Source organism: Drosophila biarmipes, unplaced genomic scaffold (genome assembly GCF_025231255.1).
Source record: "Drosophila biarmipes strain raj3 unplaced genomic scaffold, RU_DBia_V1.1 ptg000007l, whole genome shotgun sequence".
Lineage (NCBI taxonomy): Eukaryota > Metazoa > Arthropoda > Insecta > Diptera > Drosophilidae > Drosophila > Drosophila biarmipes.
The window spans coordinates 1085767-1098883 of record NW_026114528.1 but is presented as its reverse complement, the minus strand read 5'-3'; the positions used below and the strand labels follow the sequence as shown (position 1 = coordinate 1098883).

The window sequence follows — 13117 nt, the reverse complement described above, 5'->3', positions numbered from 1 at the left end:
GTTTCACCACCGCTTGGCTTTGATTGGCAAACTGTGAAAATATTAATTTTTAAACCATTGTGACTGTAAAGCGTCTGTTGACATCGTAAATCTCGAACAAAACCAAACCACAGATGGAGACTTGCACTACTTTAAATTAAGGGTCCATACGAACCAAATAAGCCATGTTTGGAAAAAAATTTTAGAAAATAAATATATCTTTGCATTGTTAAGCCTAGTATTCTGTAAATAAAAACTGTTTAATATTAAAACTTAAATAGGCACTGAAGAAATGAAGATTAACATTGGCAACTTGAGGTGCTTCAAGAAAGGGTTTTTGTGGTGCTTTGGTATTTTTCTGAATTTTTGCCCAATGTTGTCGGTCCATCACCAGGAAAATAATCTTAAAAAGCTCTTCTGACACAGTATAGCCACACATTTTAAAGGTTCTTTGGTATTTTTTGTTGACGGTCCATTACTAGAGAAATAATATAAAAGAGCTGTTCTGACACAGTACAGGCACTCAATTTCTGACTGAGGCGTAGACGGAGGATTTTGAAGGTTTCACCACCGCTTGGCTTTGATTGGCAAACTGTGCAAATATTAATTTTTAAACCATTGTGACTGTAAAGCGTCTGTTGACATCGTAAATCTCGAACAAAACCAAACCACAGATGGAGACTTGCACTACTTTAAATTAAGGGTCCATACGAACCAAATAAGCCATATTTGGACAAAATTTTTAGAAAATAAATATATCTTTGAAATTTCTTTGCATTGTTAAGCCTAGTATTCTGTAAATAAAAACTGTTTAATATTGAAACTTAAATAACACTGAAGAAATGAAGATTAACATTGGCAACTAGAGGTGCTTCAAGAAAGGGTTTTGGTAATGCTTTGGAATTTTTTTTAATTTTTGCCCAATGTTGACGGTCCATCACCAGGAAAATAATCTTAAAAAGCTCTTCTGACACAGTATAGGCACACATTTTAAAGGTTCTTTGGTATTTTTTGTTGACGGTCCATTACTAGAGAAATAATATAAAACAGCTGTTCTGACACAGTACAGGCACTCAATTTCTGACTGAGGCGTAGACGGAGGATTTTGAAGGTTTCACCACCGCTTGGCTTTGATTGGCAAACTTTGAAAATATTAATTTTTAAACCATTGTGACTGTAAAGCGTCTGTTGACATCGTTAATCTCGAACAATACCCAACCACAGATGGAGACTTGCACTACTTTAAATTAAGGGTCCATACGAACCAAATAAGCCATATTTGGACAAAATTTTTAGAAAATAAATATATTTTTGAAATATCTTTGCATTGTTAAGCCTAGTATTCTGTAAATAAAAACTGTTTAGTATTAAAACTTAAATAGGCACTGAAGAAATGAAGATTAACATTGGCAACTTGAGGTGCTTCAAGAAAGGGTTTTTGTGGTGCTTTGGTATTTTTCTAAATTTTTGCCCAATGTTGACGGTCCATCACCAGGAAAATAATCTTAAAAAGCTCTTCTGACACAGTATAGGCACACATTTTAAAGGTTCTTTGGTATTTTTTGTTGACGGTCCATTACTAGAGAAATAATATAAAACAGCTGTTCTGACACAGTACAGGCACTCAATTTCTGACTGAGGCGTAGACGGAGGATTTTGAAGGTTTCACCACCGCTTGGCTTTGATTGGCAAACTGTGCAAATATTAATTTTTAAACCATTGTGACTGTAAAGCGTCTGTTGACATCGTAAATCTCGAACAAAACCAAACCACAGATGGAGACTTGCACTACTTTAAATTAAGGGTCCATACGAACCAAATAAGCCATGTTTGGACAAAATTTTTAGAAAATAAATATATCTTTGAAATATCTTTGCATTGTTAAGCCTAGTATTCTGTAAATAAAAACTGTTTAGTATTAAAACTTAAATAGGCACTGAAGAAATGAAGATTAACATTGGCAACTTGAGGTGCTTCAAGAAAGGGTTTTTGTGGTGCTTTGGTATTTTTCTGAATTTTTGCCCAATGTTGACGGTCCATCACCAGGAAAATAATCTTAAAAAGCTCTTCTGACACAGTATAGGCACACATTTTAAAGGTTCTTTGGTATTTTTTGTTGACGGTCCATTACTAGAGAAATAATATAAAACAGCTGTTCTGACACAGTACAGGCACTCAATTTCTGACTGAGGCGTAGACGGAGGATTTTGAAGGTTTCACCGCTTGGCTTTGATCGGCAAACTTTGAAAATATTAATTTTTAAACCATTGTGACTGTAAAGCGTCTGTTGACATCGTTAATCTCGAACAAAACCCAACCACAGATGGAGACTTGCACTACTTTAAATTAAGGGTCCATACGAACCAAATAAGCCATGTTTGGACAAAATTTTTAGAAAATAAATATATCTTTGAAATATCTTTGCATTGTTAAGCCTAGTATTCTGTAAATAAAAACTGTTTAATATTAAAACTTAAATAAGCACTGAAGAAATGAAGATTAACATTGGCAACTAGAGGTGCTTCAAGAAAGGGTTTTGGTAATGCTTTGGTATTTTTTTTAATGTTTGCCCAATGTTGACGGTCCATCACCAGGAAAATGATCTTAAAAAGCTCTTCTGACACAGTATAGGCACACATTTTAAAGGTTCTTTGGTATTTTTTGTTGACGGTCCATTACTAGAGAAATAATATAAAACAGCTGTTCTGACACAGTACAGGCACTCAATTTCTGACTGAGGCGTAGACGGAGGATTTTGAAGGTTTCACCGCTTGGCTTTGATCGGCAAACTTTGAAAATATTAATTTTTAAACCATTGTGACTGTAAAGCGTCTGTTGACATCGTTAATCTCGAACAAAACCCAACCACAGATGGAGACTTGCACTACTTTAAATTAAGGGTCCATACGAACCAAATAAGCCATGTTTGGACAAAATTTTTAGAAAATAAATATATTTTTGAAATATCTTTGCATTGCTAAGCCTAGTATTCACAACGACGAATACCGCGATCTAGCAGTAAGAGTGAGCAAGAGACAAATAGGTTGGGTATGTTCTTAAGCGCGGTACTTAGATGAGCTACGGAAATACCAGATTTAGCGAGTGAATTTCGATGAGCGCCATTGCCACAAGAATAAGAAAGTTAATCTTTGGCTGTGTTCGTGCAGAAGCGGGTTAGAAACCAAAATTTATAAATGGAAGAAGGAATGCAAGGACCATGCGAAGGACGCCTGCAGAAGGCCAGTAGATTGAACCTGCCGGGCGTGTCCTCGTAAAGATTGTAAATTCTGGGCAAGAAAATTTTGTTACGTTGTACTTACAAAGTGAGTTCCAAAGTAAAGAGGACTTTTTTAATCTTGCGTCCTATAGTGGAATGCGTTAGAATCTGCTATCGTTTATCGACTTCCAGTAAAATTTCATGACATTTCATCTATAGAAAGTGCGGTTATTGCGTTTTAAGTATGTTTTTGTCACCGGTGTGAAAATGATCTTCAAACAAAGAGCCAACATTAAATTTTGTTTTTAAATTGGTAAAACTTATACCGAAACGTTTCAATTGATGAAACAAGTTTATGGCGATGATTGCCTATCCCGTAGCAGAGTGCACGAGTGGATTCAACGTTTTCAAAGTGGACGTAAGGACATAATTGACGACAAACATGTGGGCCAACCAAAATCCGTCATCACCGAAAATTCCATTGAAACTGTGCGTCAATTCAATAAAAATCAGATGAAATCATCATTAAAATTCATTGAAATAGGATTGAACATCTCCAAAACATCGAATTATTGCATTTTGACCGAACATTTGTGCTTACAAAAGGTGTGTGCACGGATTGTTCCGCACAAATTGACTGACGTCCAAAAATTGCTCAGAATTCAAAATTCGAAGGACATCATTAAAGAGTCAAAAAAGACCCGAACTTCCTTTACAAGATTATGACTGGTAACGAAACGTGGTGTTTTCAATATGATCCCGTAACGAAACGACAGAGTACTAAATAAAAGACGTATGGAGAAGTCAAAAGTAAAGACAATGCTGATTTGTTTTTATGATTCCAAGGGTATTGTCCACAAAGAATTTGTTCCACCCGGCCAAAACGTTAATGCGGTATTCTATTGAAGCGTTTGGTGCGCCGTATTCGACGTGTTCGTCCCGAATATCTCGGAGATGGAAGTTGGGGGTTTGTTGCACGATAATGCGCCGTCTCATCGATCGACGCTTGTGTCCGACTATTTGACCAAAAATCACATTTTAACCATCAACCACTCCCTGTATTCACATGATTGGCACCGTGCGACATCTACCTTTTCGGAAAAATGCATTTGCCGATGAAAGGAAAGCGTTATGCAAACGTAAATTGATTTTGCCGAAAAACTATTTGTTCTGTCTTTTTTTTAAAAGTCCTGTTTACTTTGAAGCTCACCTTCAGTATTTCTTTAGCAGAGCCATTAGTATCTGTGACAAGTTCTTTGAAAACTTTGACAAGTTCAGCTAATGCGAAGCTGAAGGACGCGCTGGGGTACAACTACGTTCGCATCCCGGCTTCAACTCCCTCAAGGCCCATGCTGGCCTATTGTGAATTGGAACTGCATGGAGAATATGTTGAAGCATCCGCGGCACTGGAAGGAGTCATTTAGTCCTGGAGAGGGCTCTGTCTCACATGTCAAAGACACTGTTATATAGTCTTATATGTTTCGCTTTAGAAATGGCATAAACAGGTGCAGTGACAGGCGCCAACAGCGAAGAATAACAATACAAGAACCTCTGGTGTATTCTGTTTGAGTTATGAAAAGAAACGCAAGTGATATTTGTTAAACATATTGAAATCGAGTGGGTGTTACCTTCAGTTTAAGATGTTGTGCGTTGATCTATTTTTAATCTTTAATTTTTAAGATGTGTAGGTTTTAAAACGCAGCCGAAGGTGGCATGATGATATATTTTGTGCTAATTAAAATCTAACAAAGATTTATACGAAGTTCTTAAACGAAAAAAAAACATTTTTTAAACACACGTTCTTTTAGTTAAACAGCTACGTTGGCTAAGGATTCAGAGGATCTTGACAGATGTTTGAGGAAGGCGAAGTCGAAGGTTAAATAAAGTTAACAATGCAAAATGTCCGTCTCGCGTGAAAGCTGACATGTCACGGGTGACTAACAAGGATATTTACTAGTCAAACATTATTCTTGGAACTGAAAATTTATATATTTATTTATATTTCTTTGAGCAGGAAGCCCAGCATCCTTAGAATGACTCCTGATGGCTCCTCCAGCTATATGTGCTGGGCTTATAGAAGCCAGTGCATACTTCATCTCCGCATTAGCTGTTAAGTAGCAAGTTGTAGTGAAGTCCAGAGATCCCCCAATAAAGAACACTTTACAAATCGTGTTACTGATGGCTCTGCTAAAAAGATACTTATGTTAGTACAAGGTAACCAAATTATTTTGCCAAGAATATACTATCTTGGTGTGGACACGACTACACGGCAAGATATCCATTTAGGGAGAGAAATCATACTGGTATGCTCCTTCTCAAAGGGCTTTACGATTGGATGTTCTGCACATCCACCATTCAACGGATTCCCACTGTTGTTGTTGTTAATTTGGTATTCTTTGGGCAGCGGTTAATGTCGCTCATTGAAATTCAATCGCTAAGTCTGGTATTTTTCTGGTATTTCTTTAGCTCATCTGAGATCCGTGATAAAAAGCAGACCCGACGAAAAATGTCAGCTACTTAATTGATTCTTGCTCACTTCTATACTACTACTGAATTAATTTTCGTATGTGATGCCATTTTCTGGTGAATAGGAATTGTAGCAATCTGTACCCATATAATTCTAGCACGTGTACTCTTAACTCTTTCCCAACACGCCATCCCTCTTAAGTACTTTATGCTTATGGCGAATAAAAAACCATCTAAAGATATAACCGAAATTCGATTTCAGAAGAAATACGGCTGGAAGAAAATTGTGTGACAACAAGCCGCTTAAAATCGTAACAGCACTCGGAAGGAAATAGTCGCTGTTGCGTAATTTTCAGATGTTTCAGAAGCGCTGTCCGTTTAAAAAGAGTGTTAAAAAGCTTGAACTCCATAACGTGTTTAGAAACGCAATGACGTTAACTTAACAAAATCTTGATTATTCAAAACATTTTCCGTTTTATAAAACGAATTTACGCAGTATTCGCAATTCAATGTAATAAGTTTACACATTGAAGTTTTGTCGATTAGGTAGAAGTAATTGGAGTGTTACTTATATTTTACATCGAAAAAACGTCATTTAAGGTACTCAATTTTAAGAGTTCTGTTTATGCTAGATAAAAGTATATTGGGAATTGTTCAATATTGCAGAGAAAGTAACTTTGTCCAACATGGCGGAATTGAATTCTAATGGACCAGTGGTTGAAGGCACCTTGTCTATGGAAATTCCCCATCCTAACGCTGAAGTTATACGGGGACAAATTTTTGAAGTGGGTCCGAGATATACAAAGCTGGCATATATTGGGGAAGGAGCTTATGGCATGGTTGTGTAAGTACCCTTAAACCTGCATACTGAAATCTACTTCACAGATTTTGTACAACCCAAATACTTTCTTATTACACATAAATGCATATTTCCACATGACGGTTCTCTGTCTAAAGCCGATATCTAAAGTGCCGCTAACATTTCTCGGGTAGATAAAGTATTTCCTAAAGGAATTTTTGTATTTTGGGTCGTTAGAGTGAGAGCTACATACTTCGGACAGGGACTCAAACACTATGCTAGTTATTTTACTCCACGACGTTGTTCGGCTCATTCACTTCAGCATTCGCTAGGGGCATAGGATGAGGCAAACATGTATACATATACATATCTATACGTTAAAGGCATGAATCCTTAATAACTCAAAATATTCAACTAAGATAGATAGTTTAGTCCTTATTTTATAGAAATCGAATTTTTGGGCGCATCGGACTATCTAAGCTGCTAAAATATTAATTTTATTGTTTTTATTTGTTTGCAGCACTACATTGGCCGCAAGGAGCTGAAATCAAGCAAAATACATAAAATCAGTTTTTATAGTTAAACACATTTTTACTGTAGCTCTAACGAATGAGCCAAATTTTCTTTTTGGAAAATTCTAAAAAGGCGGTTATTTTTTTTAGTATACCTTTGCATTTTTTGTCGGCTAACAGAGATGCACCTGCGATTCCAATTTCAGTATTGAAGAGTGGTTACTCCCTTAGACATGGATTTTCCCTTTCGCTTTAGTAGTATATAGTTGACCGATCCTCCCTGTTTTAATTTATATACCTCCTGCTATAGAAAAAAAAAGAACAGAGTATACGGATATATCAATCATAATATATATAGCTACAGATTTGACAATCTGCTGTGATGGCCCGACTGTAACGTGCGATACACCAATCATAAAGCTACGGAAAAATGTAGTTACATTTTTTTTTTTGGAAGAAAGAGCAGTGTAAAAATAAAGATATTAAAAATTTGAGTTTTTAGGTCCTTTGGGGCTTCTTACTAAGAATACGCGCCGATCGATACACAAAAATGCATTTCATTGTACAAAGGATATTCTAAGAATAAGATTTCGGGGGACTTTTCAAAATGAAAGTGTTTTGGTTTTTTTTTTTTTAAATCCCTTTTTCGTGTTTGGGACTTGGGGTCTTTCAAAATGGAATTCAATTTCTATTCTGAAATTGTTTATATAAAATACTTTCAAAGATATCTTTTTCAATTTTAAACTATATAGACTTAAAGATTCCTCAACTTTCGATATAGTATATTGATATTGAGCAATAAAAAGTGAAACCCCTTTCACTTTAGTATAAAAAGTTTAAATGAATGGCTAAAACAATGCAACATTAATATGATAAGAAAAAATGTGTATACGATATTTTTTATTATATGGAAACCATTTGAAAGTAAAAAAAAAAATAAATGAATTATTAAAAAACCGTTAATTTAATGAAATGCTATTACAAAAGCTTATATATAAAACAAAAACTTCTGATATCAAACATAAAAGGGTAGGACAATCACCAATATACAAAAATTTTGATATCATCTTTTTCTGAAAAATATGGTTGTACATTCGACTACATAAAAACACTTTCTAAAATGTTCTCAATCGGCGCACTGCAATAAAATTTATGTCGAAAGCTGAAATATTTTTCTAAAGCGGACAAAATGAAAACAACGAAAGCTTTTATACCCTTGCAGAGGATATTATGATCCTGTGAAGGAGACGTTTCCGTATGTATATTCTGTCTGGCCGTCAGTCCGTCCGTTTGTACGCAAACTAGTCTTTCAGTTTTAAAGCTATCGGTTTGAAATTTTCCCAAAAGTCTTCTTTCAATTTCGAATATAATTAAACTTTTTCATTTTTCTATATTAAGAACCATTTTTCCTATTATCTAGAAATATTCTTTCTCACCTTTGATATCAACGGGTCAACATAGTTTTGTTAAGCAAAGATCGACCTCCACTAACCTGCTCAAATTGACATCTTATGCAGACAAATGTTATATATACAGATTTGAGTAAAGCCTTTAAATTGTAAACCACTCTCTCCACTCTCTTTATTTTGGGTTTCCAAATAATCTGTTAATTTGGATTTTAATCTGGAATCGGTGATCTACGTGAAATCCGTTATTGTATTCATTTAGGTCCTTTGCTGCTCAATCTGTTTGTAAATTATCTTTTATATTAACTCATATTTGTGTACTCATGTACGTTTATGATGTTAAGCTAATATAATAGAGTCTGGTTTATGCTTGCAGTCCTATATTAATAGGTTCAAGCAATGGTGTCGCTACAACCTTTTGAATTTAAACCAATATTTGAGTTTTATGCATACAGAACACATTTAATATTTTTCCCTTATGTGGTTTGAACTGGGATCAAAATGGCAGGTTACCTTCTTACTCGCTTAGATTGCTACTGATAAAATTGCCTAATCTAATAAATCTTAGAATAATGGTTGGTACAACCATAATCTTAGATGATATTACTTTCGTAGATTTGCTAAGCAGCCTTTAATGTTCCTGTTAGACTCCGCGAAAATACTACTTGCCACGAAGTACATTAACTTTTAGTCTTTTGCGTTCTTTTTAATATTTATTTCATTCTATACAAGCCAATTTGTTCCGCAATTTCTATCCCAGTATTTTTAAAAATTCTTAGCTCATTTGCTTCGTTCTTTGCTGACCTTGTGTTCCGTTGTTGCGAAACTAATAAGAAGGTTTAGCCGCGCGCTGTCCACTTTCAAAAGTCGATTTATTTGAATTCAAGGTCTGTTAGTTTGAAAACACTCTTATGTCACACTGTTATGCTAGCCAGTGTCTTCGCTTTATTGTTAGTATTGGAAAACTGAAATGTAAGAAAAAGAAAGTGGTGCTATTAGAAAAGTGGACTTTTCCTTTCGGAAGCCCAACTGGTTGAAAGTGAGCGCCTGCAACTTTGATTGCTACATTGCAATTGTACCGAGATAACAGATTTGTTTGTAGGATAAGTTTCTCCAGGCGGCTTCCCTGGTTTGCAACCGACTTCATTTCTCTGATCTCCCTTGTAGGATCCCTGTCGTTCTATGTTCGCTCTTGGCCAATGTGAATGTGAGTTCTAGGATAGACTCGGCTTTTGCGATTTAGTGTTTTCTGCCTACTTTTGTTGCAATGCCCTCAATAACGAGCGTCCCCAAATGTTAGTAAAAAATCAACTCACTCCTCTGCCGACGCGTTGAAATCGCCTACTATGATAGTAGGGAAGCGACTCCTGTGACCAAAGCAAGTATACATCAAATAATCTATTCTGGCTCAAATGAAGCCTGTTTTCTTCCGCTCGTGGTTTTTATTGGGTTCGGCTGAGCACCTGACTAAAGTCCCAGTTGATTTGGGTAAGGGCTAACTTTGTATGGTATGTCGCGTAACTCATTTAGGTCTAGGCATAGGTTCGACCTTAACAAGCCAATGACCATTGTTCAGTTTTAGTATGTTTAAAGTCTGCCCGATTAGCCACCTTCAGTGTACATCAAGATACATCACACGGTTTTCTCGGGGGATCCGAGTTATGATGTCAGTTTTTGTGTTAAGGTGTGGCGTAAGTTCCGAATGGAAACTAGTATAATTTTTGCATTTTAGCCGGTTGGTTCCTTGCGAGGTTAGTCTGAAAGGGTACTAGTATAATTTTTGCATTTAAGCCAATTGGTTCTTTGCGTGGTTAGTCTGAGATTGTGCTCGGTTATTTCCCACAAATATCTGGAATTTTAAGTAGCGGTAGTAGTCGCAAACTTATCATACTGAGCGCAGGTAGCAGTACTTCCTGGTAATGTTATATTATACGTTCCACCGAAACTGGTAGCCGTAACTTCAAATAAGCTAACAGAATGATTGCACTTACCCATTTTTTTTATTTTGGATCTATTATGTATCTATAAGGACGCATTTACTTTTAGTGTGCTTACATGTATGTTATTCGGGGCGGGTTGTCTTCTATGGGGTATTCTTTAAATATTTCCGTACCAACTAATGATCCAAAATGGTGTTTGTTAGTAATGCTACTTGATAATTAAAATGAAAAATGTATGTCATTAAGGACCAACCCAAATCAGGTCATTAACTAAATATATTTATATTATTATAGGAAAAATCATTAAGCACCAAACCATATCAGAACGTAAAGAAAAAACATAATATTAATTTCGATTGCAAGAGCTTTACCACAGTTATAGATCTTAATGATAACATTTGTGGATCTTTATTGTGTTTCACTTGCATGAAACGCCGATAACGTTCAACAAATACGATTTAGTAAATCGACTGCTTGATGTGTATGACATTGCTAACGGTGTGTTAGATGTACTCATATATGAGTGATTCTTTGTGAAACGTAAAAAGTTATACCCGTTACTAGATTTGTCAGAAAGTATGTAACAGGTAAAAGGAAGCGTTTCTGACCCCATAAAGTATAAAAATCCTTGATCATCTAGCTATGTCCGTCCGCTGAGTTCACGAAAACGGTAAGAGCTAGAACAGTCAAACTTGACATGCAGATTCCTGGTCTGCCTACACAGCGCAAGTATAGCGCCTACAGTTCTTATGATTACTGAAATGTATTTGCCTCATCAATACCTATCGATTGACCAAAAAAAAATGTGTCACGCCCAGTTTAACTCTCACAAACCGCTACAGTTGCCATACCTGTCGATTGACAAAACAAAAATTGCAACGCCCGTTCTAATGACTACAATCGACCAAAACTGTGGTGGCCAAAGTTGTTACGCTTGAAATTTGAGTGAGTTCGTCCTTCTAGATTTGAGTATGTATATACGGAACAATCCTTTAAGATTACTTTTGTCACTTCTTTTTGCTAACTTCTTATAAAAACAAGTTTCGCTCTTTCTCGAAAATTTGGAATAGTCAAAGGCCTTAGCCGCCCTTACAATATTTTCAAATTTCAACCAAATGTGAGTTTAAAGAGAACAAACTGCTCATCAAATGGTTGTATGAATAGTACTAAGTTTTATAAACTAATCAATTTTTTATATTTATTTCAGCCAGGCCAATTGAGATTTATGTATCTCGAACTTTTGCATTAGCAACTTCACTCTACCCATGGTAATTACCTTTTTTAGTGGCCTTACATTCATCTCTTAATAATTCAACATTTGTATAACAAAGTTTTGGCAAATTGGAAAACAAAGCCTTTAAAACTACATACGTGAAGAAACTAAATAATTGTTAAAATTTTTTGTATAGCTTTATATTTCTAGTTTTGTATTTAATTTATCATTTTTGTAAGTAAAAACAAATTCAGCACTAACCGTTTTATTTACTGTACTTCCACTGTAAATATTATTAATAAATACACATACAAATATTTTATAATATAATGCATTTTCATTGTTCTGGTTGCGACATAAAGAATTTAAATTTAAACTCAGATAATAATACACAAAATGTAAACAATGAACTGAAATTTTAACATTTATTTAGTCACTTTCCATATTTGCAATTCCAAGAATTTGGTCGGGACGTTCGTAAATTTTAAAAATTGAGAAAATGCAAAGAAAATTGATTTTAATTTCAATAACGGGCATTAATTTGTATTGTTTTAATTTTTTTTTGTGTATTAATCTTCATTTTGTTCAATTTTTAGTTTTTAAGATGTCTTTAAAAGCTTTAATTCCAGTCCATTGCACTCTTGATTCTGTTGGGAAATTTTTTGTTTGATTTGTTGGAATGTTTCCCAATAATGTCCGTGTGAGAATATTTGGATTAACTCAGAAAATGTCAAAGTTATTTTTTTTTAATAGTTTTAAACATGATTGTTAGAGACAGTCGCTGAATTATTTTGGCTAGTGTTTCTTTTTTGACAAGTGTTTCTTTTTTTTGCTTGAGACACAAATTAATGGTTGTTTTATTTTTGATTATATATTATGACAAATAAATACGGTTTGAGTATATACATTTTTCATATATTGGGAGATTTTTAGAGAAAAGTCCAAAAAGTAAAATTACTTAACTTTCTGGGTGAAATGCTCATGTGTAGATTTAAAAAATATAATATGTAGGTGGTTACCATGGATGCAGTTTTCTTTCCCAGCTGTAACAATTCTTTCACAAGAATTCTCGATCGGCCTGGATAAAAAAAATATTTCGATTAGTTTAAAAAACTCAGTCAATACTAAAATTTAATTTATATAACCATTTAATGAACACAGCACGACAAATATTAAAAACATTTTATGTGAAATGCAGAACTGGATTTGGCAATAGCATTTTATTCTACAAACTTTTGTAATCCTGAAAAAAGAAACTAATTAATAATATTTATTTTATAACTTAGCTTTGATTCTTTTTTAATTTAAATTCATAAATTAATAATTAAAAACAGTGAGTCAAAATCTACCAAGTCCGATTTTCATCGAACTTTTTTACTTTTTTCAGTTCACTACGATAAAATAAAATCCTCATTTTAGGGGTCAAAATGTGGAATTTTTGGAACTTGTTCCATAAAGTTGCACTCAGTTATTATTCTATATCTTTGGAATGGTTAAAGATATGTTTATGATGTTTTCACTAATCGACCAAGAATTATTATAAATTTTTAAAAGAATTTTTTTTTTAACTTTTTGTTAGAAAAAT

The 13117-nt window shown here is 34.5% G+C and overlaps 1 protein-coding gene across 12 annotated transcripts in view; it reads left to right on the top strand.

Moving 5' to 3' along the window:
• Positions 1–6104: 6104 nt before the first annotated feature.
• Positions 6105–13117, top strand: part of LOC108028907 (mitogen-activated protein kinase ERK-A) — a 140744-nt gene continuing 133731 nt past the window's right edge. For 10 of the 12 annotated variants that reach the window (XR_007765021.1, XM_050889810.1, XM_050889809.1 and 7 more), the window contains exons 1-3: positions 6105–6262; positions 6329–6506; positions 11527–11587. Coding sequence is in view for 11 of the 12 variants with exons in the window: in XM_050889810.1 (XP_050745767.1) it covers positions 6368–6506; positions 11527–11587 (200 nt within the window). In the remaining variant the exon portion in view is untranslated. The remainder of the gene's footprint in view (positions 6263–6328; positions 6507–11526; positions 11588–13117) is intronic. The other 2 variants (XM_050889816.1, XM_044092639.2) reach the window with 1 other exon arrangement.